At 42.9% G+C, this 26,398-nt stretch overlaps 1 protein-coding gene across 1 annotated transcript in view; it reads right to left on the reverse strand.

Annotated features, from left to right (window-relative positions):
* Thsd4 (thrombospondin type 1 domain containing 4) overlaps positions 1-26,398 on the reverse strand; it is a 590,727-nt gene that overhangs the window by 438,010 nt on the left and 126,319 nt on the right. The window contains exons 5-6 of the mRNA XM_047539595.1: positions 18,893-19,343; positions 6,557-6,659 (exon numbers count right to left, since the gene is read on the reverse strand). Of these exons, the coding sequence (XP_047395551.1) occupies positions 6,557-6,659; positions 18,893-19,343 (554 nt within the window). The remainder of the gene's footprint in view (positions 1-6,556; positions 6,660-18,892; positions 19,344-26,398) is intronic.

A 26,398-nucleotide genomic window follows, 5' to 3' on the forward strand; every position in this document is an offset into this window, starting at 1 on the left:
CTGGCTTTGAACTTGTGATGCTCATGCCTCAGCCTCTTGAGTGGCCTCAATGATACCTTTATCCCCAAAGCAACATGTTCTTATTTTGCCAGGTCTTCTAGACACATTCTAGACACACCCTCAGTGAATTGAAAACTGCTTTCTGCTTCCCTGAGGCCGCACTGGCCATTCTGAAGGTTCCTGAGGACTAAGGACTAGGACTATTAATGTCCTAACTCTGGGCCCACCAGCACTTGGTCCTAAGGCTTTCTCCCTCATATCTCATGGCTCTGATAATGCCAACTGTGTTCTTGTTTGTGTCTGGCAGACTGCTGGACTGGCAGGGCAATCAGCAACACACCTGAGCACCTGGGTACCCACATTCCATCTCTGCAGAGTTTTAATCAAAGGGAAGAATCTGATGGAAGTGCCTCAGGGCCCTATGGATGTTAGAGACTATGTGTACCACTAATATTCCCTAGAGCAAAAACTACTAATCTTGCAAGCAGTCTAATAAATGTTGCCTGGACTTAAGCAGAAGGCATTCGGGGAATTCTACCAGTGCTTCCTGCCTGTGTTAGTCATTAAGGCTGGTCACAGACATTCCAGTTCTCCTACTGAATACTTGGTAAGATAGTACCTCCATGTTCTCTTTGACCAATAAGATGTGAGCAGAAAAAATGGGAATCACTGCTGGCAGAAATTTTAAGAACTCATGCATGATTCACTGTTCTCTTACTCTGCCCAGTGGAGTTGGAGGTGAGATGCAGCTTCTACCAGCCTTCTACCAAATGGGCAGAACACACACTGCATTGTCCATGTAGCTTGAGCAAGAAAAACTTCTATTGTGCTAAGTTATTAGTAGCTGGGGTTATTTATTACTGCAGCATAAGCTAGTCACTTGATAGATGCAATTGTCAAGTTCATGTCACCAGTTGGCAAGTTCCAATTTGACTTAACCTCACCTCTGGCTTTTAGATATCGACTTTATTTAGCTCAGCTCTCAGGAACACACAGTGCACCTAAGCTGCCCAAACACAAATCTGTCCCCAGGGTTATGGATTAAGACTTAGACTCGTTACTGTATAGTCTGCAATGTCCCAGCAAACCTCTAGACTCTAGGGCTACCATCCCCCATCCCCCGAGCATGAAAACAGGTGCAGTAGTCCTCCATATTTGCAGTTTTGCTTTCTATGGTTTCCATGACCCAGGGTCAACTGTGGTCCAAAAATATTGAACAGAAAATTCTAGAAATAAACAATCCATGAGTATAAAATTGTGTGGCACTGTGAGTAGCATGATGACATCCAGCACCATCCACCTGCTGGTCGCTTAGTAACTGTCTCAGTTATCAGATTGACCACCCTGCACTATCGCAGCGCTCTGTTCACAGAACCCTTATCTCACATAACGGTCCCACAGTGCAAGGGCAGTGATGTGGGCAACTTGGATATGGCAAAGAGAAGCCCTAAAGTGCTTCTTATGAAAAGGTAAATGTTCTCAACTTAAAGAAAGAAAAAAAATTAAATATAGAGTTTACTAAGACCTATAGGATAGTATGATATGCTGAGAGACAGACAATATTTACACAATTTTCATGACAGTTTATTACTATAACTATTTTACTTGATTATTTTTATTAATCTCTTACTATATCAATTTATAAAGTAAACTTTATCATAGGTATGTATACATAGGAAAAAACAGTATATATAGGGGTTGGTGCTATCCTCAGTTTCAGGCATCTACTGAGGGTGTTGGGATATATTCCCCACGAATAAGGGAAGAATTTTCTCCAATGCCAGCATGTAAATGAGAATCTTCCTATTAAACTGTTTCATTCTAGCTATGTTGGCCACACAATTCATTGTCCAAGCCAGTTTTGAGAGTGAAAGAGAGTTGGGACGACAGGAATAAGCCCTCACAAGGATGCAAGGGCTCCCTGGTTCTCCTTCCATCCTCTTTACAACATTAGGTCGAGGGCTATGAGAAAAATTCCTAGAGGCATTCTCTAAGGATAGGTCACCATATCCAGGAAATGCGATTCAAAGCCTAAGAAGAAACATCTGGTGGAATTAATGTGCTTCTCAGAGCTTGAGCTCTGCTTTTACCGTTCTGTGTGGCACCGGACTGAATGAGCGCAGCTGTTTCCCTAAGTAGGCACATGCGAGGGGCAGCAGACATCCAAACAAAACCAAGAGCCCAATGCGAAACCCAGCCGCAAGGCATGTACACCCCACAGAAACATGAGCACCGTCTTCCTCCCGCTGGTCAGCCTGGGAGTCATTTAAGAGGAAGAAGAATTACGTGAAGAAAACAATCTTAGCAGCAAAAAGAATTATTTAAATGAAGCCAAAGTAAATGCAACTCCAGTGACCATGGGCTCCTTCTAGGCAAGTGAGAGATATGGATGTCAGTGAATATTTTAAAAGATTGCTAAATTTCCTACTAACTGCATTATAGAACCTGGGTGATTAATCTATGACTATTCTGCATTTCTCTTTACTTGGTAATACACCAGAATTCTAATTAGCTCATTAAAAAGCTCAGTGACTTATGTACTCAGTAAGAAGTACATACTGATTTTTGTTAATAGAATCTGTTTTTCAGTCTACCTCAAACTCCACTTCCCCATCTTCACTTTATGTATGTGGATCCCCTGTGACAAGGCTGATCACATGACCTGAGTCAGCTCTGTGCCTCGAACTTGGGTACAGGGATGGCAACAGTTTTCCTGAGATGTAAATGGTCCCTGGACATGATTTTTCTAGCACTGCAGTTACATATCTCACAAGCTGGTCAGCAATAGAAATTTATTATCTCATAGTTCTAGAGGTAAGGATTTGAAATCAAGGTGTTGGCAGGGTCATGCTCCTTCTGAAGTCTCTGGGGGAAGACTTTCCATGCCTCTTCCTGGTTTCCAGTGGTTGTGAGCAATCTTTGGTATTCTTTGGCATAAGCTTCTTCACTACCATCTCTGCCTCCATAATACCAAAGCCATCTTCCTCCATGTGAGTTCACATGCTATTCTCTGTGCATGCCTCTGGGTCTATTCTCATGTAGTACAGCCTACTCTATTACAGGGAGATCTATTCTTATTTGACATGTTAATTATATCTATTTCCAAAGAAAGTCACATCCACAGGTACCAGGGGTTAGGACTTCAACATAAATTTGATATAATTCAACCCAAAGCACAAGGTAAGAAAGAATCTCTCCCACTATGATTGCAAGCTCAAAACCATGTAAGCCTGATTTTATGTTTGAGAGAAAATAGGCAGAACCAAGAGATAGTGGAAGATGAGAAAGGCAGGGCAGTCCTAATGCTTTTGACTTCCTGGATTGCAGCCAAATCAGAATCCCAGTCCGCTCTGGGAATTCCCAGTAGCATGACCAACAAAATATCATTCTTGTTTACATGTATTTCATTTAGGTTTCTGTCACCTATAATCAAGAAATCCAGTTGATCATCAGGAATGAATAATGCTGTATACTATGAATTCAAATAGTTTCCCATAATCTGGGTGGGGTTATTATAAAGATTAGTCATGAATTGAAAACTGTTGAGATTAAGTGATGAGCATATAGGAGCTTATTATTAAACTATTGTACGATCCTCTGTACGTTTACCTATGTTGGAAATTAAAAAAAAAAAAAAGCTAAATCACATGTTCAATAAATAAACCCTCTCAGGTATCATCCTTAAAGCCCAGCACAAATCAGGTGGGAAAAAGAACAGAATCACACCTAACCCAGACAATAGCAGACCTCCACAGGGAAGAGTTGTAACACATGAAAATAGTACAAAGTTTTTCTTTGTAGCCTCCGCAGAGCTGCCAATATTAGACTCAAAACTACCCAGTCTTGAGTTCTGACAGGATGTTGAGGTCTTGGAGAACAGCAGCAGGATTGTGACCACCCCTAACCATGCAGAGGAGGTTCAGCAATGCAGCTTCAACCCCTGGGACATGATGGTATGTCACTGTGCCCTGAGCAGGGTATACTGAGCTGTGTACTGTGCTGGGGAAATTCATCTTCTCCCCCAGGTAGTTACAGGAAAGCAGCTCTTATCCACAGCAGCCATTAAACAAGGATGTGGCTTAAACAAAAGACAGGGTCACTTCTCCAAATGTTCACTGACAAGTATTATTGTTCCAACATGAGGATAGCATCTATGGTTTATGAAATATCCGTGACTCTGTTCCTCAGTCTAGTCACCTCTTTGGGACCCTGCCTCCTCTTGGAGTAGAGGTTCTCAATGCCGGTTACTCATTAGAATCACCTGGGATCCTTAAAAAATCCTGACTTTCAGGCTGCATCCCAGACCAATTAAATCACAGTCTCTGGAGGTAGAGTTTAGGAATCAGTATTTCTAGAAGGTTCCTCCATTATTCTAATAAGCAACCAGGGCCTCAACCACTGCTTTGGGTAGACCTAGAGCCATGAGGTGGTCACTCACTTTGGATGTGTGTCTCACTTCTCTAAGGCTTTTCTACTCCTGGTCAGATCAACCCTACTTCCTGAGTTACTCACATAGGTATACCTCAGTCAACCTACAACCTAGCTCCTTCCTCTTTGTTTAGTTTTCTAGAATTGCCAAAGTAAAATATCACCAAAGAGGCTTGAAACAATAGAAATTTATCCTCATGGTTCTGGAGACTGAAAGTTCAGAAGCATGAGTTGACAGGGCCATGTCACTCTGGAGGCTCTGGGTGAGGACTTCACCCTGGCCTTTTCCTAGCACCCAGCAGCTGCTGGCACTCCTTGATGTTCCCTGGCTTGTACACAAATCTCTGCCTGCATCATCATTCGTTGTCCTCCTGTATGTCTGTGGCCTTCCTCCTCTCCTTATGACAACACGTCATTCTAGAATAAGAGCCCACCCTACTCCAGTGAGAACTCACCCTAGCTGAGTTATGTCTGTGATGACCATATTTTCAAAGAAGGTCACATTCCAAGACCCCAGGAAGGAAAAATTGGGGGAGATATTCCTTAACCCAACATCTCCTCACCTGCACTAAGTCTTAGACTTTGCCTTTACCAGAACACGTGTAAGACCTAGCTTATTGTGAATATAATGCCTTTATAAAAAAGTATTTTGAAATCATTTCCAATTTATAGAAGAGTTGCAAAGATACTACAGATAGCTCCTGTACCCCTTTCACCCAGCTTCCTCTAATCTTATAAAATCATAGTACATATATAAAAAAATTAAGACATTAGCACTAGTATAATACTATCAACTTAAACCACACACATAATGTGTGTTTTGTCAGCTTTCCAACAATGTCCTTTATCTATTCTGGGATCCCAAGTGGGATATCACCTTGAATCTGGCATAATACTGTTAAGAATGAAAAAGGTCCAAACCAAGTTCTATGCACAGAATCAAAACTACCCCTTGAGGGTTCCCTCCCTTGCTCACCTCTGACCTCCCACCTACCCTTGTATTTGCACTCAGCTGGCCCTCATTCTCATCTGTACGTCTTTCCTACTTGAATCTGATGGTCCCAAATTTTTAAGTTGAACTTGTTCTTAACAATATTGAGGTCGAGGGGCCACTCAGAGAATTTAATAGAATATACAGACTCTCCTCTGAGAAAAATGCACTGACTATAACAATTTTGCACCCAATTTTGGAGCAGTCAGCTGTGGATCTCCCTTCTCCATCCCCAAGCACTACCTTCCACAGTTTGAACTCCCTGGGCATTGATACTGCAAAACAATCAGCACATCTCACTATCAAGCCCTCTCTAAAAACATTTTCTCCAGATCCTGGACACAGCTGGCAGGACTCTGTACTCTGGGTTTTGGCCAACACCAGCTGCCTGGCCACTGCCTTGGGTTAAGGTTGAGAAGCACTGTCCAGCAAAGCCCTTCTACTGGGTCCTTTTAGCCAACTAAGCTATCAGTATAGAAGCCCTAGCAGCTTGGTTCAACCCAATACCACTTCTGAGCATATTTTCTCTGTGATGATAAGAAATGTCTCAGAATTCAACACTTTTCAGTTCAAATGCTGTGTTACCATCTGAGTTTTAATAAAGAAAAATGACTGCAGGGTCATAAGTGCTACCAACTTCAGATCTGTTATTTTGAAAGGGCAGTGATCTCGGTCCCAAGGGCAAGGCCTGCCTTCTACTCCTTATCTTTGGAAAGAGCATGGGAAGCCCCCCTCATGTGAAAACCACACAACTGTCAACTCTACAACTCTTCGTGCTCTTAGCCCCCCACACCAGCCCTTGCCAGGTATCAAAGAAAAAAGAAACTCCACCATTGCTCACTGCCATAGTGTGTCTGAACCACCTGTTCCAACTGATTCCCCAAACCCAGTTCCGTCCCAGGTGCTCAGGGTGTTTGTTTTCATCAAGGGCCCATTGTTGAGGATGGCGCAGGTGTCATCTGAGCTATGCAACCATTGGTAAAAACTCCTCCAGAACCCTTTGCCCTGAGGTCGCACTTTCCCCTCCATTGACATTCCAGCCAGTATCACCACCATGCCTCCAGCGTCAACCAGAAAGCCACAGGGTTGGGGAACAGACAAAAACAATTCTAAAGGCAGGGCTGGCTCTGTTCTTACCTTCTGCAAATGGTTCCCATTCATAAAACCGGCCCATGAATGGCTTGTTGTTGTAGGATGCACACTGTACCTCCCGGATACTTCTACTACTTTCTGGACATACCTAATAAAGCAGATACAACGAATGCAGTTAGTGTCCATACTTTCCATAGCCCCAGTCAAATCCAAGGATACCTTTCAACTTCAAATATCAGCCTTCTACCTTGAAACCAGGTGTCTGAAATTTTGCTGATCACTTTGCATCAAAAAATTTTAGGGCTGGGGGTGTAGCTCAGTGGTAGAGCACTCGCTTAGCATGCATATGGCTCTAGGTTTTACCCCCAGCACAGCAAAACAATAAAAATAAAAATAAAAAATAAAATGATTAATTAAATGCAGATCCCCAAGCTTCTCACGAAATCAGCTAAGTCAGACCCTCTGTAGGGAAACCGAATCTTTAAAAAGTTCCTTGGATTAAGTTTTTGGCACATGGTAATTTGAAACCCACTAACTCAAACCCTCTGATCCCCACAGGTGGGTCTGCTCCCCTTCCTCACAGGTTATCCATTTCCACCTGTTTGTGCACACCCCTCTCCTTGCACAGGTTAATATTCACAGCACATCCAGAGCCCACGTGCCAGCTCTACTTTAAACATGTCATACATATTAGTTCATTTAATCTTCACAATCACCAATGAGGCAAATATCATAGCCTCATAGATTTTTCACAGATGAGCAAACTGAGGCACAGAGGAGTCACATAGCCAATGAGAGGCAGAGTCTGAATTCAAATCCAAGCAGTCTAGTGCCCACCAGCTCTCTCTCATTGTCCTCCCCATCTTTTCTAACTTCTGTCCACCATCTGAAGCAAGAGTACCTGAAATTTATCATGCAAAAGAATCATCCAGAGATCTTGCTGGAAATGCAGACCCCTGGGTCACTCCCCCAAAGATCCCCATCAGTAAGTCTGGGATGAGATCCAGGAATCTGTATGTTATCAAGTTTATCCAGGTGAATCTGACACTTGAGAATACTCAGAGAAAACATGCAGCTCCTCCTGGCTTATTTCTTTCTAAATTATAAATGGTAAATAGAGCAGAGCTTGACATAAAAGAAATGTGAAAAATAAAGTAAAATAAGAATCTCGAATTCAGTTTGTGGATGGATCAAGTATGATTTACCTCCTTAATATATAGCCACACTTAAAAAAAATATGGGGTATGCATTTTATCAGAAAGAAAGGGAAAGGAACTTGATCCCCTAAACATTAAAAAGCACCATGTATAGGAAACCTCTAGAACAAACTGCTAATACAATTGGTCAAATTCCTCAAGGATTTGTTAAAAAAAAAAAAAAAAAATCTACTGTATGCATTAGAAACACCAGGTTTCCTGGAAAAGGAAGGATCAGAGGGAGAAATGAGACTGGTGGGAGGGTGGACATCTCCTGCTTGGTAGGGGACAGTAGAGGGAGGTTGCAGTCACCGACCTCAGGGTGGTCACAACCCTGCTGCAGTTTGAGTCAAACCATATGGAGCAAGAAGCCTTGCAAAGTAGCATATGATGGGAAAGGACTGGGTGGACAGGCAGTGTGGGCTGAGCTCTGACAACCCGTGAGTCGCTGACAGGCCAGACAGCCCGTCTCCAGGGGCTTGGAGCCCACCTGCTGGCAGCCCTTGCTCTGTACCCATGTAGGCCTCCTGCAGCACCAGCTGTCCCACAAAGAGCTTTGGGTTAGGATGTTTTCCCCAATCTTTTGCCAGAGCTAAGTTCAACTAGGATGTGATCCATGGGACAGCTTGGAGAAGGCACTGGCCCTGCAGCCACACCTGAAGCGGACGTAGAGAAAGAATTACTAAGGGGTTTGTTAAAAATACAAATTTTCAACCCCATCCCAGTTGGAGGGTGATTAAAGGGCCCAGGAATACATGGTTGAGGTAATGCCTCTGGTGGTTTTGGTGCAACCAACCTGGCACCAAGGTTGTACAGGAGTGATTAAAAGCCACGCCCACACCCTATCTCCCCAACTACTTAAGGATGAGGACACTGAGACCTGGAGAAGTGGCGTGCCTTGCTTAGGGGTCCCAGAGTGACAGGAGACAGAGCCCAGAGGACTGACTGCTCACCCTGACCATAACCAGAAATGGGAGGCCAGTTGCTGGCCTGCAGGCTTTCACAACAGAAACAGGGAAGATCGAGTGGGCTAAATGTCCCATTTCCCAAATACCTACACCTATGTAAAGTCAAGCTGCTTCACATCCAGGCTTTAGCCAGAAGCCACCCTTAATTAACCTGGTGGGTCTTACCAATGTCAGAAGTTGTAGACTACAAGACATTCAGTGGTTTGTTTACCAGCTTTCTTTCCATGAGCAAAATACTTCCAAGAAGCCAGACTACAAACCAGTGAACCTTCAGAATAATCTAGAATTGCTTCGCATTTGACAACATAATTATATATTTCATGACTTAAAAAATAATCCATAGTCTATTAAATGAAAAATGTTAAAATAATTGATTATGTGTATTCCCCATATGCATGTGTGTATATGTGTGTGTAGACAGTTTAAAAGCTCTGGGAGGTGGGGTTAGAGAAGTTTTCATAAATTTTAGTCTATTTGTATGTCAAATTGTTTGTAATAAATATGTATTTATGCAATAAATATGAAAATGTATCAGTATTGAGATCTTCCAAATACATTGGCCCTTAACCAATCCTGATGTACTTGTAATTTATCATCTTGTGGTGTGTCACACTAAGGCCTGGGGCTCCTTACTGCCATCCAAGTGTATCTGCCAAGGCAACCAGTTACCTGTGATGGGTCATTCAGGATACCCTGTCCCCTGGTCTTCAACAAATTGTTTATTTCTGAACATGGCCCAGTTACCTCCTGAAACAGGAGGACTTAATGTGGCATCAGACCCATGGTGGAAGGTCAGGTGCTGAGGCAGCAAAGTCACCCACAGTGGCCAGAGTCAGCCAAGTCCAGTACAGTATCCAGCAGGCAGCTGGCACTAGAGACGACAAGGTGCCCTGGTAGATCAGCACACTCTGTATGTGACCCCAAGCAGGGTCTCACATGATACCAGGCAAACCGCCAGTTAGAGGCAGGGCACTACTCCCTGGGGAGGAGAGGGACTCAGCAGGAGCAATCCAAGACTCCCCAGGCCCAGTGGTGGCCATGGGTTACTAAGACAGAACTATGGTACAATCAAGGAACACAATCAAGCGATGATAAGGATGAGGAAGAGTAAAATTTTCTTTTTAGTACTTATTAAATGCAGAACTTTACCATGTGACTTATGTAGATTAGCTCATTTCAACCTAACAATAACTACTATTCCTATTTTATAGATGAGGAAATCAAGGTTAAATGAGCTGCTACATGAGCTTCCCAAGGTAACAGGTCTAGTAGGGATAAAATCAGTATGTGATCCAGGCATGGGGTCTAAAACTTACAGTATAGTGCTGCCTTGATAACAGTGCTACTGTGTCCCTCATGGCTCTGAGGACAAGAAAATTAATTTGAGATGGACTTCCAGACAAGAAAGCTTCAGTTGCTTCCTGCCTATTTTCAGGTCAGGTCTAGGGGCCAAGGTCAGATTCAGCCCCAAAGACCTGGTGAAGTGACTGGCCCTGGTTGTAAGGAGCGTGGGCACTGTGGAGTGAGGATTAAGACCAAGCAGGCCTGGGAAATCCTGTTTCATGTTTCTTTTGTAGATTACATCTGTTTGTACTTGTCCTACTATTATCAGCATATAATCTCCTCTTATTTTAACAGACTCTCTGAAGTTAAAACTTCCAGGTTACAGAGCACTTTACATTTGTTACATTTTAAATTGGTTGTTTCCTGATGTCTTGGCCGAGTCACCTTCACCTTGTGGGTAATTGACTTTATATTACACTGTGAGCCAGCTTCAACAGGTTTCCTGCAGACAGCTGATCCTTTCCAAGGGCACAGATTCTTATAATCTTCAGGCCAGAAAACTGAGACAGAGGGGAAAGCCACATAGAAAGGGATCAGGCTCATCTGGGATGGGAGCCTGCTAGCCAAGAAATGCCTCTGGGAGATAATCTCCATCCAAATGACTCCCACCCCAAAGAGGGATGGATGTTTCCACTGGACTCTTAATGGGAGAGAAATGAAGGAGTATTTTAAAAGAATGAGCTGAATCCTTATAAAGCAATACAGGCCCTATCCAAAGTTCCATCTAGACAATTGCCTGGAGTTGCTATGAGTCACCAAGAGTATTATGGAAACTCCGGCTACATTTCTAGTGACCCTGGTTAATCTGAGATGACAACTGTGTGTTCCCAACTTCATTGCTTAAGAGGCCACCATCAGTGATCAAACACTTACCTTTGGGTAATTAATTATGTTCATTTCCCCAGGAGATGAAGAGCACTATGCCCAATGAAGGTGGTGCCAAGGAACATGACCTTGAAGTCAGAGTGGGTCAGATATGCAATTTTTCTTTTTTTATCCTTTGCGTTGCTCTGGATTCAATCAAAAGATCAGCTACCATAGCAACCTATGATGTATTTAACATCACCACTGAAAAGTCTAAAAACAGAAATCTAGCAAATGTCCCTCACTGCCATGAGAAAGTGGCTGTGTGATCTTGTCAGACACTGAGCTTCTCAAAGTCTAAATCACCACATCTGAATGATAATCCCCCAAACCCCAATCACCAGGGATTCTGGTGAGGATTAAATTAGCATACATGAAGGTCGATGCTCACAGGAATGCCCCATGTGTCTGAAGGCACTGAAGAGGGCTGCAACTGTTCCAGAAGCCCCAGGGGCCGAAAGGTCGGTATTTTGAACAAACATTCTCTTCCTTCCTTTCTCTTCTGCAGAAAACGGGATGTATTTTCCAGCTATAGATAACCAGGCACCAAAATTTCTTTCAAGTTACACAGCACGATCTCCAAATATTTACCATCTCCTTTCTCAAGTTACACAGGACAAATCCGACCTCAAAAAAGGTGTGCTTTTTTGCCACCTCCCAGCACTCCCACAATTCTCCAGTCAGTGAAATGATTTGTCCAAAGAGTCAGCCTTTGGATCAAGCCTTGGATTTAAAAAAAAAAAAAAAAAATTCCAAGTTTTTCTTAGTTCTCAAACTTCTATTTTTTTCCCCACACAGGAGAAGTTCATAATGTTCCCCTAGAGAAAGGTGTTTCCCTTCCATTCAATACACAGGTCAAAGTCCCAAAGGATGTTAAAATGACTAAGTTTATCCATTTATCCACAGAATCCTACACTTTTAAGTACTCTGGACACACATACATATAAACACAGACCTATCCCAAGATGCTTATTTATTTCTGCCTCTTTAAATTATTTAAATTGTTTACATACCTCTATGTCTAAAAGAAGGCCTAAAAAAGAATACCTTTTCCCTGCTAAGTAAGCAGTATATGGCAGAATACACTTACTAAATACTCAAAACCCTTACTGCCCTAAAGAATAAATTTCCTTGTGGCTATTTGAGGTATCCTATCAATAAGAATTACTTCCTTCTCCTCTGCCATCTGCCAGGGCAGGGTACAACGTTTCATTCAAAGGCAAACAAGCACTGTACTGCGGTGTTGTGACTAATGAGGAAGCAGAGCAGAATCTGTCGAAATAGCCTCTTGCAGGGATCTCATAGGTCTCGGTTTTAAAAAATCGGTAAAAACGTGGAAAAATAAATTTCTAATCTTGCAAAGCAAAAAGTTAACTGACCCTTCCTAATATTGATAAATCAAGAACATAAAATTATTAACATTCTATATGTAGCCAAATGCATAACTAAAAATTAAAATATGGTTAGCAGAGTGAGGAGGTGATGGGGGAGATGTGAAGTTGATATTAGTATACCATTTAGAATTATTAGTATATTATTTAGAATTATGAAGAGAATGATTATAAAAACTAGAAATTCCCAAAATGACTGTGAGTACATTTTGGGAGAGGGACTAGGATATATCTGTCTCTACCACTGTGATATTCCTTACTACTTGTACAAGTTTTTAATAATCATGAGAAGTGACAATTGTAAACAGTTCATATAAAGGCATGATTCACAGAACTTTCAGTGGAAATTCCAAGTGGTTCAAGAAGGCAGAAAGTGGAGTTGCCAAGGCACTGGCATTAACACACATCCCAGCTAGGGACTCTGGTGATAAGCTCATAAGAAGAGATGTGAATGTGGAGCCCTGAGTCAGATGGCCTGTCCAGCCAGTAACTGGCTCCTAGGTTCCTGGCAAGCTTTACACCTTACAGAATTGCACTGAATTCTCACCTGGCCCTGTTTTCTAAGTTTCTCCTTCAAACTGCAGTCAGGAAGTTGTTTGTCAGCTCCTCTTTCAATCAATATCAGATCAGACATGGGGTAGGATTAGAATCTGCCTGCAGGGAGCATGCTCAGCTGCATCTGAGATCTGCCCAACGTCTTCCCTTCATTGTCACTTACTTTGAAGCAGAAACAACTCCACGTGGATAAACCCATTGTCAGAAGTCAGTCCCACCCCAGGGAAATATGCTGGAGAGTCAGTGATATCAGAACTCACCACACCTGTGTTTGCTAAAAGCTTCTTTTAGCCCCAGGGGTTCCCCCTTATAACACTAAGTGCACTCTGTCTAAACTCAGGATCACACCTCCTCTGGCAACAAAGCCCCCTAAAAACTCATAATCTTGTCTCTGCCTTGCACCAGGTGACTGGCCACAGCCCACCTCCAGAAGGGGTCAGGGTGTCAGCCTGCTCTCCAGGGAGAAAGCACTGAAGCCAGGGCACGTAAAGCAGGTGGGGACAGACACCCAGGCTGCCAGCACAAAGGACATAAAGTGTCTTGGTGGGTTAATATATTTAGCAAACACTAATACAGACTCCAGAATCAGTTCATAGAAAAGGATTTTTTAAAAATTGCATCCCTCAGGCATCTGAGGGATTGAAGTTTGGTTTCCCCGTCCCCTGTTGCACTGCTACAAAAACTAGCTCTCGAGTCTGGGGATTCAATGTGCTTCCACAAGAAAGACACTGAACCATTTACTGGATTCCTTTAATACTTCCTAGCTTTAGCCATAGCTGGGAAGGTGCAGCCTGCAGATAAGTCAAAACCACCTTTCTGTGATGTTTCTTCACTGCTAGAGACATACCTGCAGGTGAAGCTGTTGCTCCCTGGAAAAGCACCTGATTGCACTGAAAGGTCCCCAAACACCCACTTCTTGCTTTTTAACCCTTATAGGAAAGCAAAGGGCTTCCTTTTGGATTCACCTCTTCTTCCTAAAATAACTCTCTCTTCACCCAGGTAATCATCTCTTCTCCAGGATACCCTCACTGATTCCTCCCAAGTCTCGCTAATTCCCATCATCTGGGGAATCTGAGCGCCTAAGGAGGGGCTGGGAATGTGCAGCTCAGTGGAAGAGCACCTGCTTAGCATGAAGGAGGCCCTCCGTTTCATTACCAACTCAAAAGAGAAAAAAAAGTTCTTAGGTGGCATGTGTGATCTTTGCTATTATTACCACTGATGAATCCCTCCTATTGCACTGGACTCCCAACTGCTAATCTCAGTATCCCCGACCCTGACAGCCTAACCCCACTCAATTAGTATCCATGGTGGTCCATTCTGTGAACTCACAATAGTGGATGTTAACGGTCTTGGAATCAGACTGACTCTTGCCTCCACTGTGTGCAGGCAGAGGGAGAAAGCTGCACTAGTTAGACTGATAGCACCCTAAAAGACCACAGGGTGGTTTATCTATACCAGGACCTATACCTTAACTTCCTCATACACAATGTAGGTTTAAAAATATTATTCCGCCATAAAGAAGAATAATATTATGCCATTTGCAGATAAATGGATGGAATTGGAGAATATCATGCTAAGTAAAATAAGCCAATCCCAAAAAACCAAAGGCTGAATGTTTTCCCTGATAAGTGGATGATGATATATAATGGGGTGGGGAGGTGGGAGGGTGAGAGAAGAATGGAGGAACTTTAAATTACGTAGAGGGAAATGGGGGGTATGAAAAATGGTGAAATGAGACAGACATCATTACCCTATGTACATGTAGGATTACACGAATGGTATGAATCTACATCATGCACAACCATAGAAACAAAATGATGTACCCCATTTGTGTACAATGAATCAAAGTGCAGTCCATAAAAAATAAAATAAAATTTTTAAAAATCTTTATTTTAAAATCTCCGTTCACAAGTCATTAGTACTAATATTTATCATTGAATTGGCAGTATTTCATAGATGTTGTCTAATATGAATCAAATAATCTTAAAGACATGCTAGAATGCTTCAAATTCCCAGATGCCATCATGATAAGGTTGGGCTTACTATTAAACACAGGCTTTGGAGGGTGTAAAGAATTCACTGGCATCAAGCTGGTCATATTAGTTTCTTTCTCATCATTTTAGAACTCTGCCCCAGGAATGATTACATTGAAGCAACGCAGTGGAAATACTGGGTTTCTCAGCAGGTTCATCATATCATCAGGCAAAGGGAAAGGACTCTGAATCACAGTTAATGCAGAGGATAAAGGGGAACTGGTAGAAAGTCTGGCTATTTTGTCCACGAGTTTCATGCATTACCAATTAGAACTTGGACCATGCTCAGACATGGAGACGTTTACTCTATTCCTGTCTACAGAGGTAGGGAAGTCACAGTCACCTATCGAGGTCTATTTTATTTACTAAGACTGTGTCAGCACCTTGCCAAGACTTAAATATCTGACCACATCTGAACCTCACATCAACTCTAAAGGGTAGGGATTATCATGATCTACATTTTACAAGGGACCTTGGAAGGTTAAGTGATTTGCCAAGGAGACTTGGCTCATCCGTGTGGAAGCTGGGATTTGCATCCAGCCCAGCATCACTCCCAAACCCAAGTGCACAGGCACTATCGCACATTGCCTTGTAGGTCTAACATCTAAGGAAACCAGTTAGTTAGAATCACTTTCTGATTTCTCACTGTGTGTAAAAATGTTTCTCATTCATCTGTCTCATGTACAATGGTGAAGCCAGGCTCATATGAATTTCTGCATTTTGAGATGTTAAAGAATAAATTCTGCATTAATTGTGTGATTCTTTACAATGGAAAGGAGGTGGGAGGGACCCAGAAGACATGGCTGCTCTGAGATCATGACACCATTCTGCCTTCCTGTCTTGGACTAAGCTGTCGGATGCTCATTCCTCTTCTCTGGCCATCCTGGAAGCCTAGTTCAACTGTTCCTCTATAGTAGAGTCCTCCTCAGTCCATGATCCCTGCTCTGTGCTCCACGTGAAGTGCTCCAGCACAAGCATGGTAACCAACAGGTAGCTGCACGCAGAACTCTCTTCTCCTCTGGACCATCAGGGGGCTGAGGCAGGGGCCATGACCAGAGATGAGACACTCTGCACAGCATTGACCCCTGACTCAGACCACTCCTCATGTTTATCCCCATACATCTCAGAACTGGGCCCTATGCTGTTGGGAGTGTTAAAAAGGCATGTGTCCCATCAAAATTGGAGTGGGATATACTGTTTAAGGGATGGTGTTCTGAAACTAGTGGAGTATTTCCAACCTGTCCTGGACTACAACTCCATCTTCTTCTTCTCCCAGACAATAACTAGGAGAGATATCTAAGTGCATGCTGTTTTGTTTTTAATCTTTGGAGCGAACATAAATAATAACCTGCATTTCCTGTGAGATTAGTAAGATTTTTCACATTATTTTATGCTTTTTTCTTCTTTGGGGATTTGGGGATTCATGTCATCTCTTAATGTTGGACACTTGGGAGGATATGGACATGTTCACACAAGGTCATTGATGCTAAGATGCTAGAGCACATGGTCCATCTGGGGAGGACTTAACACATGAAGTCTGAGGCTGCTCTCCTTGGAAAGGCCTGTTGGCAAGGTTGGTCCATGGCTGGTGTCTAGGAATTTGGATTTCAGGAAGTCTTCCATCACTCTCTGAAGGGTAAGAGCGGCCCACTGTGCCTGAACTATATAAACAACCTAGTTTATACTGAACATCTGCTTTCCTTTTGGGAGTCTGGAATTTTGTAATATGCCAAACAGACAGCAACCATGTGACCAGCCCCCATTAAAAACTTTGGGTACAGAGAATGAGTGTTCCTGGTAACCACTTCACATTACCACTGATGACTGTGCTCATCCTCACTGGCAGAGTACTCTTAGGAACTTGTGCCTGCTTTCCTCAGGGCTTGGGTCCCATGTGCCTTTTTCTTGACTGATTTGGCTATGTGTCTTTTCACTGTGATAAGCCACAGTCCTGAGTAAGACCACATGCTGAGTCTTGTGAGTCCGCCTAGGGAATCGTCAAACCCAGGGAGGTCTTGGGGACCCCTGAGAGCATTTTCAAGTATTCACAGAACTTCACAAGAAGTCATGGCATTATAAAAAATATGTAATCATGGCACTTGTAAGGAATGACATCTCTCAATAAGGGTAAAATGGATGTGCACCTGGGGCAGTGTGGTACATTGTGAAAAATGTCAGTGAGAAGAAGGAATTAAGCCTACATGGTCCTGTGTCAACATGTACTTCTTTGTTTTGCCTACTTTGGAAACACCAGAGGACATCACAAACTCACAAGAAGTTTCTGAAATTTCTTGAAATCCAGTCTCCTCAGCGATGCAGCCACCCCAACACCCAGGGACGCCTGGCTGTACATAGGGAGAACAGCCCTGCTGTTGGCAGGATAGGCCTGGCAAAAAGAGCCTGCTTTAAAAATGCGAGTTAAGCGAAAGAAGTGCTAAGCAGATGTCAGACACGTTAGGCCAAATGTTCTGTCTCTTTTTCTTTCTCTTTATGGTTTACTTGGTTTTCAAAATTAAGAAATGTACTAGTCAATGGGAAAACGTGTTCTGCATTACAAAATTCATTTAATTTTAACAGAACAACAATGGAAATTCAAGAACAAGGACCATGTCGGATCATGCAAGAAATTCCTAGCTTTTTGATTTACAAAGCCCTCTTTTACATCACCTCACTTGATCCTTATAATAACTATGAAGTAGAGAATATGACTTTTTTTTTTTACCTCCCATGGTACCTAGTCTGTTATAAGTAAAGATGTTCAATTAAGACGTTTGGTTGACTGATTAGTGATGGCTTTAGAAAAGTTACTGCTTTATAAAAATTAATAATTTCTGAAGTCTGTCAGTGGAAGAACAAACTAAAAGCAATACAGGAATTCAGAGGAATTATTAAGATCACAAATTAAGTCATTTCTATGGACTCTATAGCAGGAAATATATTTTTAATGAGGAAATTGAAGCTAATATATAACAGCTGGCCTGTTACCCAGTAACAGAGTATTAAGGCAGATTAAATTATTAATGAAAAATATAGCAACTCAGAAATTTAACCTCTTAACACTCTCATTCCTTTCTCTTTTATACATGACCTTTAAAATGATATTAAAAACAACACATTTGCTCACCTTACATAGTTTACACAGATAATTAGCTCTCCCATTCACTAGCTGTGGAATCTTCTACATGTTATTTAACCTCTTTCCAACTATAAAATGGAAAGAGAAGCAAACTCATAAGGTTAAGGATGGAATGAAATAGGGTAAATAAAAAGTGCTAAGCACAGATCCTGGCTTCTTATGAATTCTTAATAAAAGTAGGTATTATTAATGCATGAAGACGGAATCAATAAATATTTATTGAATGTCCAAAGTGTGTACTCAGCCTTGATAAAACAGTACAGCTATATAGATTCTTTGAATATTGAAATACTCCTATCCAGTTAGTAAATAACTGCAGCCCAGAAGGCTTTAAATGCCATCTGTCACCCCAAATGTCCCAGCTCCTCCCCTAAGATAAGGAGACTCTTATGACCTCTCTATGAGACACCTTCATGATAAAATACCTAAAGTTTATATGCCTGGAGTAGCAGGGAGTCTACAGGAAACCTACTTGGTTGCACCTCCCCAAATATACACTTCCTTGGCACCACTGCTGGTTGCCCTAATTCAACCAAATTGCGCTTGACCCACAGACTCACGAGCAAAGAAAGAAATATTGTTGATATAAGCCACCAAGAATTTGGGGGTTGATACTTGTTACATAGGAATAGCTCTAACATCACTAGTAAGTGATTTATCAATACATGATTCTATAAGCTATGCATAAATTTCTAAAGCAATAACTTTACAAAAAAGTAAAGAACATAGGGAGATTATATAAAGAGGAAAGAGAGGGAAAGTGGTGTATAAAAAGATCTCTTAACATGGTCTAAAACTTCATGCCTTTGCTGTCCTCCATGTGCCCAGTGCCAACTGACTGGAAGGGAAGAGGAGCAGCGGGTTCCAGGCCCAGCACCAGGGGTGTGTACTCACGTCGGTATTGCAGAGCTTGTACTGCCGATAGGCCCCGATGCAGGAGATTGCTGTAGATCGCAGAGGCTGGGAGAAGCTCTGAGAGGCTCCCTGGGCCCCCATTCCATGGTTGTTGCTTGTTTCTGGGCTGTGGAAGAGACTTGAAGCTGCAGGGAAGCCTTGGTCATGGGTCAAAGGCAGCTGGTATATGGAGTCTTCTGAGGTCTGCAGTCCAGAGCGAGGACCACTGTCACTTTGGTACAGAGGTGCATGGTGGGGGAGTTGGTAGGCTGGTGGGCTGTAGCCATGCCTAGGAGCAGATGTCCCCTGGGACCTGGAATGCCGAGGTGAAGGCCTCTGTCTCCGAAGCCTCTGTGGCGTCGTGTGTGTAGTGTCGGTCTGCAGTGGTAAGATGTACGGGGCCTTACCATAGCCATACTTTCCAGGACCAATGGGACCTCGGTTCCTGTTCCTAAAGACAGACATACAAGAGAAGAGATAAACAGAGACACCTGAATTTTCATGTTTACTCAGAAGTTCATGGTAGAAGGGACCAGCTAGGAATAGAAGCTTGGGAGAGAGCCTGTGGTGGAACTGGGAGGAAGAGTGGGGGATCCGAAGAGAAGGGAATGTCAAGGAGGCTGCGGAGTACAGCAGAGGTGGGACTCAGGTGGGTGAACAGCAAATGATGTCAGTGGTTGGGGATGAGTCTGGAACAATAAACTATAGTCAGTATGTGCATCTTATGTTAGGAAGTTTGTGCATTTTTGTAGGTTATAGGGAACCAGTGAAGGTTTTTGGAAAAACAAAGATGTGATTGCAATTACAGTCATTGTAACTGCCTGTTCACTTTTTTCTGAGAAAAATATATTTTTCATGTTCAACATTTCACATCCTGTTTCCATTATCATTTATACCCAAAGAGCTTTTCCAGGGAAGTAGATTTAGTTGAGCAACAACCACATTCTAAGGCAGCCTAAGGTCTGATGTGCACCGACCTTAACCCTGCAGTGATCAGAGTGGGTCGAGCAATTGACTACGCCATCGTTCTTGAAGCAGCCCATACTAAGCAACAGGTAAATGGTCATCTTCACGTTGGCATAGATCTTAAATTTTGTAAATATTTTCATAAAGGTCTTATTGCTTCGTGAGACTTAAAGAAAATCATGGAAAGAGTGGTATGCTCATAAATGTTTAACAACTGCATGTCCAGAGAGCACAAGGCCTTGAAGCATTTGTAAATTTCTATGGTCAAATACTACTACCATAGCCAATTTCAAGCCACTGGTATGAAGACACAATCTGCTCTAAGAAGCAGATAAAAACGAGTTCCAGAGCTGGGTTTGCAGCTCAATAGTAGATAAAGCCCATGTTCTGCATGCACAAGGCCCTGGGTGCCAATCCTGGAGAAAAAACAAAAACAAACACAAAACAAAACAAAAACAGACTAGCTTCAGCACTACATGCATTTCAATTTATTATGCAACTACTATTTGCAAAATACAAAGCTAGAAATCTTGAAGAAATACAAAAATGAGTCAAAGTTCCCAAGACCCCAACCCTATAACTGAAAGCAACTAGACCATGATGCAGGGTGGGATAAGGGTCACTGGGGCAATACAGCTGTACTTTGGGGATTCTAAGACATCAGGAAGCACATCTGTCTGTGGGGAATCTGAAAAAGCGCAACAGTCACTGTTCCAAAAATTGGGAAACCCAGGTTCCAGTACTCTGTGGAAGGACTTAAGTCATCTGACTCTTACTTATTTGTAAAATAACTGAACTGAATTAAATGACCGCCAAGGTTGCTCCAACTCTAAAATTATATGCTTCCATAATAATTAATTTTACATTTATGTAAAATTGGAAATGTGCCCAAGGGTTTCTACAGGATGGCCCCATTAAAATAAGCACATTAAAATAGCAATCAAGGTGAAACATTGATTTCTGCCCTCCTGCAGAAATTCTTTCTTCACTCCACATAACCACTGAATATAAAATTTAACAGAGCACAACTAATTATTAACATCTTTATCACTAATTGTACCTCCATTCTTAGCTGATATGGTTTTGAATTAAACCATGAGGCAGTGTTTATTTTGCCTTTAGGCATTTCTCAATTAATTTTGGCAGCACTTGGGACTCTGTTAATGATGGGGGCTTTAACAGATGCAATTAAGAAGTTAGTATGTATATATATATATATATATATATATATATATATATATGTAAAACTTGGATGTAATTTGCCTTTTTCATTCTTGTGGCAGGCCAGGTAAAATGAATGACATCATGCAATGGCAAAAGAAGGGATTTTATGCATGATGTTTTTAACATCTGAAAGCCTACCCAAAATCCCAGCCTCAAAGGAGGCACTTGGTGATCATAGCCAAAGCCAATGGAGAAATGAAGACACATGCAGTATTGCATCTTAAACTTGACCATGCCCAGGATCATGTGGGATTTGTTAAGCTGCAGATTCTGGTTTAGGAGGTCTGGGGAGCAGCCTGTAGTCTGCATTTCCAACAAGCTCCTAGGAGATGCCCAGGCTGTTGGTCCACAGACCACATCTTTGAAGAACAAAGTCACTAAGCTGAAATTCTAAACAAAAAGGTCAAAATTCAGCAGGAAAAATCTATCATTTTTAGTGAAGATTGATAACAATGACATTAAAACAAAAAACCTCTGGGTTTGAGGCATATTTAGAGATCTGTTCCCTGGGAAAAGGCTGCCCAGTTCTTGCCCACCCAGAGGGCACTGATGAACCACGACTGACTTGGTCTTACCCTTGGGGAGCCGAGGAAGAACCTGCTGTTGGCTGACGACTTGTGTAAGTGTCTTGCCCAGGGCTGCCCATCACCTCTGTGGGGTAACATACACATTCACAAATGTCTACTTTTGTGTTCACACTGCCTTGTGGGGGGCTCTGGTTAATTCCAAGAACCATTCAAATTCTACCAAAACAGCACCATCATTGAAAAGATGATAGTTCAAAAGCAATGACCACTAAAAGCAATAAGCAACCAATTAGTGTATGATGAAGGAATCCTTAACTTTCTGAGTCCTTGACTCAGAACACTTGGATGAGTGACAGATTTGTTCCTAGTTGGCCAAGAGAATGCTTGTTTTCCTTATGATGTCACAGCGAATAATCCTGGTGGTTCAGAGTGGCCTCTTCCCCACCAGGACACAGTCCATCTGGTCACTTGCAGGGGGCCTCCATAGAATGAGGCAGATTTATACAGAGTTGTGACAATAAGCACAGATGTGGCCAAGGGGACCTGTGTGGCCAGTTAACTCTTCCAGGGCACATATGGTAGGTGCCCAGGATGGCTGTTAAGTTGATTCATTCTGCTTGATCTCCCAGAACCCAGCTGTGGAACTTTACTTTGGGTTCTCCACTTGTCAAAATAGTGGCTAATTTCTAAAAGTTAAGCCTTGAGAAGGAAATAGAAAAAATAGGGTTTGGGATCAGAGATGAGGAAGTCAGAAGAATGAAGTGGTTTTTGACATAGGCCCTGGAAGCCAGGATTCCTGGGTTTGAATCCCAACTGCAGCTTGCTAGTTTGGAAACTTTGGTTAAGTTACTCAATTTTTGTGTGTCTCAGCCTCTTCTAACAGGACCAGGACCAGGATGCTTCTGGTGAAACACCCAGGACGCACCATTTTGAGAGATGGTCTCAGGGTCATGCAACTATTGCCCAGAACCTGAAAGTGAGGTCAGTTGCTTTAAATATTGCACCCTACAGGCCCTCTGTCCCACTCCAAGCCCAGAACTCACCCTGTACTCACTTATAAATTAAGTTGGTAAGACTGGAAAGCATTCCCTGTCTGAAATGCTTAGGACCAGAAGTATTTCAGATTTCAGTGTTTTTTGGACCTGGGATATTTGCACAGATTTTACTGGTTGAGCATCCTTAATCTGAAATGCTCTAAAATATGAAATTGGTGGTACCCTCCTAATGGACAGTTGTAAAAATTAAATGATTTAATAAGATCAGAAGTCTTAATGCCTCCCAAAGATTATGCACCATACAAGTATTTGCTTAAAAAAAAAAAAAAAAAGTTGTAGTCTGGCCAGTTACTAGCTCTACAAACTTTGGCAAATAATGCATCTGCAGTCTTTCTACCTATAAAATGAGCCTCATGACCATTTCACATTCTCTAGGAAGACCATAATTAAAAAGACAGATAATAATAGGAGTTGGGGAAGATAAACTGAAACTCTCACACATTCCTGGTGGAATATAAACTGATATAGCCACTTTGCAAAACTATCTGGAAGTTCCTCAAAAAAGTTCCTGTTACTATACACCCCAGCAGTTTCAATCCTAGGTATATACCCAAGAGAAATGAAAATACACCTTTACACATGCCTTGCACATGAATACCTATAGCAGCAATATTCATAATAGCCAAAAGGTAGAAACAACCCAAATGCCTAGTGACTGATGTACAATAAACAAAATGTGATCTATCCAGAATGGATCATTATTCAGTCACACAAGGGTTGAAGCACAGATATATCCTGCCACAGAGATGAACTCCAAAAACATCTAAGTGAAAGAAGCCAGACATATTGTATGAATCTTTTTGTATAAAATGTCCACAATGGGCAAAACCACTGAGACCAACAGTGGTGATGGAAATGGGGAGATGGAAATGTGGGAACAGTGGGGAGATGGAAATGTTCTGAAATGAGACAGTAGTGATAGGTGTTTAACTTTTGCACATAAAACTTGTGAATCATCTAAAGTGGCAAAATGTATGCAAATTAAATCTCAATAAAGCTGTTACGTTTTTAAGATGAGAGCATGAGTAATTCCCATCTTATCTACTTACAAGTATGTTGTAAAGATCAAATTGAGGTTACCGATGGGAATATATTGTTTGGATCTGAAAGCAGTCTATCATTTGTTTTCTATTGTTTGTTTACACACCATTTAGAAAACCTTCAGGGAGTAACTTCCATGGGCATCTGTTGAGCACCAACTATGGTCTAGATTTTCTACTTGTTCACATTTCTGGTCTTGACAACATGAGTGTAACCCGTGCCCCCAGGAGGACTCAAGAGACACTAGTCAGCAGTGGTGGGTAGGAAGGGTTTCACGCCAGGTCCCTGTCCCTGTGGGTGTCTGGGAAAGTCCTTGTCTCTTGAGGCAATGGCCGTGAATGGCACTTTCTTACAACAGGCTGGCTGACACCCAGGGGCCCACTCTGTACCACATGCAACTGTGTGACGTTAATGCTGAGCAGTGTGATGATTTCAGTCTCCCTCTCCCAACTCCACACTTACCCTGGAAATGTGCCACCTCCAACCATCCCTGTGACAACTCCCACATTTCTATTTCCTGCCTGAACCCCTCCCCTGAGCATCAATCTCATATGCCCAAAGAACCTCTAGGCCAGAACCTGTGAGCTGCACAGGGATCACCAGGGGCTCTTGTCAAAATACAGCCTGTGTTTCAGCAGATCTGGAGTGGGATCTGAATCTGCCTCTGTAACAAGCTCCCAGGGCTGCCAATGCTGGGGTCCTGGCACAGCACCGTGATAGCGCCACTAGAAATCCCCACAGACACCGCCAACCCAACACATTCAGGCCTGGACCCACCATCTTTCCCACAACACTGCTCCTGCTCTAGTGCTCCCAGGAATTCTTAAACTTGAACAAGCACCAGAATCTCCTGGTGGCTTGTTAAGAAGGGCTGTTAGCCTACCTGCCAAGAGTTGGATTCTGGTCCAAGAGGGCCTGAGGTGGATCTGCGAGTGTGCCTTTCTAGGCTGCTGATGCTCTTGGTCTGAGGACCACACTGTAAGAGTCACCCCTCAGTCTCATGCCCAAGTGCCACTGTCCCCCAAAGTCGGTTGATCTTCCCTTCACCTCTTCTCTCCATGGGAGGTTCATACTCCTCTGCTCAGTCACCAGGGCCTGCAGGACATGGCTCCCACTGCCCCTCGAGTCCACCAGGTTACTGCATGGACTACTACTCCCCTTGCAGGTTCCCCACAGACTCTCCCAGTTTATCCTCCAGGCTTCTTTCCTTGTGGTTTCCTCCTCCCTGGCTATCTTCCCCAGCACCAGTGCCTGAAACAACCTCCTATCTGTACCCCAAGACTTTGCTGAAGCATATGTTCTCAATGACATTTCTCCTCATCTAAACTCTACCCTGACCCTCCGGTCCACAGAATGGATGTTCTTTCTCCTTCTATCAAACCCCACTTAACTGTCACAGCATAGTCATCTTTTATTAGGTATATCTGTTTACATACTTGCCTTAGCTTACTAGACTGCAGGGTCCTTCCTGGAAGGGGCCACATCTTATTTGTCTTTCAATCCAATAACACTACAATGACCAGCACAAAATAGGCGCTTGATAATCAGTGTGGAAAAACTGAAATAAGGGATGATTGGTTCCAACCACTATTGCCAAAGGAGGACATCCCCATACCCACTTCTACATTTAATTTCTGTTACATGAAATACTGTATTTTATTAAAGACAAACTACTATAGCCTTGTGAGGACAAGGCAACCTCCTCTGTGCAGGAATCGGTGTCATCGATTAGGTGAGCGCATTCTTGGTAACAAACACCTAGAGAAGAAACAGGTCCTCAGACTAGAAAGGGGGACCCAGCAGGGACTGGGACTTAGCCTTTCTTTTCAAAAGGAGCAAAGAATTAAGAGGTCAAGGGTGTTTCGTGCTTGCCTGTCAGAGCTGGAAAGCCACCCAGGCGAGGCTGTCAGCAGCCTGTGGCTAGGGGATAGCTTCCCACCTCTTTTCTTAGTTTCCAATACAGAATGGAATAGGAGAGTGAGAACCCTGCCTTCCAGAAGCTGGGCTGTTTGTAGTGGTTAAACTTTCCATGTTTATTTCCATTCTGTCTCCCCTCAGAGCTCAAGTCCCTGTGAGAGGCTCGGCCTCTCTCAGCTGTGCTAACATGAACCACACATGGACCACAGCATCCCACACAGCAGCAGCCCCTGGCCCACTGGCCTGCAGGAGCCACAGGAGAGGAGCCAGGACTCAGGAAAGGAGCTGGGGAGGAGCTCGGCTGCCTGCTGGTGCAGAAGGTCTCCTAGCACTGCTTCGCCTTGGAAGGTCTAGGTTTTCCAGCAGTGACATGGGCTGCATTATTTGTATTTAGGCATCTGGGTGAAGCTGCTAGGAGGGAGAAGTTCTCGCACAGAGAAGATGGGAAGAGGCTGGAGGGGCAGAGGCCTGTTTATTACTGGAGATAGCTGACTACATCAGGGATGGATGTACGTCTGTGCACAAGATTCTGTTAAGAACACTGAAGATCCCATCAACTCTTACTATGAGGGTTAATGCCCATATGATTTTAAAGGTCCTTTATGCCACATTTTCACATTGCACTGTTGTGATGTATCAAAACTAAACTCTCATGAAGTCAATCTTTGGGGCCAAATTTCCTTGCCCAGTCTTAGCACCAAAGACAGACCTGAAGAAATATGAAACTAAGTGTCACGAACTCCCAGTTACACGTGGTGGGGGTGGGGGGGCACTGA

This window comes from Sciurus carolinensis, chromosome 2 (assembly GCF_902686445.1).
Source record: "Sciurus carolinensis chromosome 2, mSciCar1.2, whole genome shotgun sequence".
NCBI lineage: Eukaryota > Metazoa > Chordata > Mammalia > Rodentia > Sciuridae > Sciurus > Sciurus carolinensis.